The 2,332-nt window shown below is 44.9% G+C and overlaps 1 protein-coding gene and 1 long non-coding RNA gene across 2 annotated transcripts in view; one reads left to right on the top strand and one right to left on the bottom strand.

The window, feature by feature from the left end:
* The window catches only part of LOC126493457 (fibronectin type III domain containing protein 3C1-like), a 49,087-nt gene extending 46,934 nt beyond the window's left edge, over positions 1-2,153 (bottom strand). Inside the window, exon 1 of the mRNA XM_050130475.1 lies at positions 1,808-2,153. Coding sequence (XP_049986432.1) covers positions 1,808-1,973 — 166 coding nt within the window. The 5' untranslated portion in view covers positions 1,974-2,153. The remainder of the gene's footprint in view (positions 1-1,807) is intronic.
* Positions 1-2,332, top strand: part of LOC126493458 (uncharacterized) — a 56,020-nt gene that overhangs the window by 18,269 nt on the left and 35,419 nt on the right. The gene's annotated exons all lie outside the window — the stretch shown is intronic.

Raw genomic sequence — 2,332 nt, 5'->3', positions numbered from 1 at the left:
CTCCTCTCCTCTCCTCTCCTCTCCTCTCCTCTCCTCTCCTCTCCTCTCCTCTCCTCTCCTCTCCTCTCCTCTCCTCTCCTCTCCTCTCTCTTTTTCTCCCCCCTCTCTCTCTTTCATCCCCTCCCTTCTCTCCATCACTTCCGTTTATATTCTCTTCTTTAGCATCTTTAGCATCTCTGGCACTGTGGAGCCCTCTTGCTCTCTACTTGTATTGTTGAGTGACTCTTTCTGTCTGATTCTCTCTCAAGGTGACTAGGAGAAGAACTGGGGTACTGCCCAGATTGAGAGGTCAAGGAATTGTTACTGGGATGCCTGTCAATTATTTTTATGACCTCTCCAGACAATGTCCTATAGGTAATAGGCACACAATGGTCCAGTGTCTTCTGAACATCGTGGGCTCTCCTCACCACCATAGGTTTCCAAATTTTCTCCAAATACCTTCAACATCCCCTTTAAGGTATTGTGTGTCTAACCTCTCTTAATTGGGACATTAAGAGTGAAATATAACCCAGGAAATGGCCTGGCACCAATGTAAATTGAACAACATCTTTCCGTGGTGAATGGCCATCTGACTTGATAAATTCTCAGTGACCTTGATCATTTTAGGACAAGAACCAGAAAGAGGCAGGAAGCTCTTAATGTACAATCTTTCTGCTTCCTCAATGGCTTTTCCTGTGTCAGTTCTTTTCCCCTACCTAATTTCTCTTGAAAGAGTCTACCCCCTTCATTCTCCCTTGGAGATTCCATCTTTAGAGCTTCCACTGATTCTTCCTCCCAAACCATCTGCCATCCGGTAGCTCTACCAGTTGCTCTTGAGCCCAGTGCCTTGCTCTCTGAGGGTTGGCACAAGGTAATAAAGTGGAGAATGCTTCTGTTGTCTAGCTCCTCTACACTGCCCTCCTAGCCACAAGAGCATACTTTCTGTCACTAGCCGAGATTCCACATTTCATACCCCTATTCATTTTTTCCTTCTATAACCTAAGTCCTATGAACTCATTTCTCATCTTACCCCACTGTCAATTTCCTCTACTAGGAGGGGGCTTGCTTCATAAACTTGCATCGGTACTGTGTATTTCTTGACTATCAAATTATCTTCAATTTATCCTTCTGTGTTAGACGGCAGCTGAGGGTGACTCTCTCACATCCCTCAATCCTGTTTTTGTCTCTAAAATCAGCCCTATTATATAGGACACAGGCCGCCTGACATTTGCCCAACACCATCACCTGGAGCGCATTTCTCTCAGACTTCCTTCTTGATTTATCTCAATTCTGAAGCATCCATTTTCCTCTGCCAGGCATCAGGGACTTAAAACCTTCATTCTCTTTGTGAATATCCTCATGCCCACAAATTCCCAAACAACAACATGCCTGTTCCTGCTGTTTAAAAGCCCAATGTCCCTATCAGCTTGTACAAGACCTTTAGACAGTTCTTAATATACTCACGTATACCCCAACCTTCTACTATTTATTTTTTATTTTATTCTATTTTATTTTTTTTTGTGTGTGTGTTTTTGAGACAGGGTTTCTCTGTGAAACAGTCCTGCCTGTCCTGGAACTTGCCCTGTAGACCAGGCTGGCCTCAAACTCACAGAGATCCAGCTGTCTCTGCCTCCTGAGTGCTGTAATGAAAGGCATTGGACACCACTGTCTGGCCCTTCTACTATTTTCTAACAGATCCGCCAGGCATCAATTCTGTTTTTAGTCTTGAACGCAAAGTTGCCTTCTTCACCATTATCATCTAGCAAATCTTGGAACTTTCTCCATTCACATGGATCATCCCCGAGTCTAACTTCGCTCAGAGACTTACCTGGATTGTTCTCCACGGAGATTTGGGGATGGCTCCTACCACTTGGGAAAAGTTCTTCAAGAGCACTCTGTTCCTGTTCTGTCTTCTCTCCTCTCTCTTGCTCCCATTCTCCCTCTTTCTCCTCCCAAGTATTCTCGTCTTCCGACAACATTCTACTGTATGACATAGTAGAACTGTCGTGAACTCGATACCGGTTCGTAAGACTGAGAGACCCTTTCTTGCAGTCTGAAGTCTCAGAGACTACTTCCTGCTACAGGTCTCCAGCGTTGTGCGCCTCTCCCAACCTTTTTATGCTGCATTCAAAGATGATCTCATGGTCACCTGGTTTCCACTCCAGATACACTCAGAGGTCTTATCACCCTGAAACAGGCCCTCAGGAAGTTCTGCCCTTGGGCTCCCCACCCCTACTGACCTTTCTTTACCTTTACCTCTGTAGTGATCATAGCCAGGTCTTAGTTCTTCAAGCCCAACCAGTATTTCTCTAAACAAATTGAAGTATATATCAACGTGGCCCCTTATGCCACA

Source organism: Alexandromys fortis, unplaced genomic scaffold (assembly GCF_014885135.2).
Source record: "Alexandromys fortis isolate MF-2015 unplaced genomic scaffold, M_Fortis_MF-2015_v1.1 scaffold_326, whole genome shotgun sequence".
In the NCBI taxonomy this organism is placed as follows: domain Eukaryota; kingdom Metazoa; phylum Chordata; class Mammalia; order Rodentia; family Cricetidae; genus Alexandromys; species Alexandromys fortis.
This window is presented reverse-complemented; position numbering and strand designations above follow the sequence as displayed.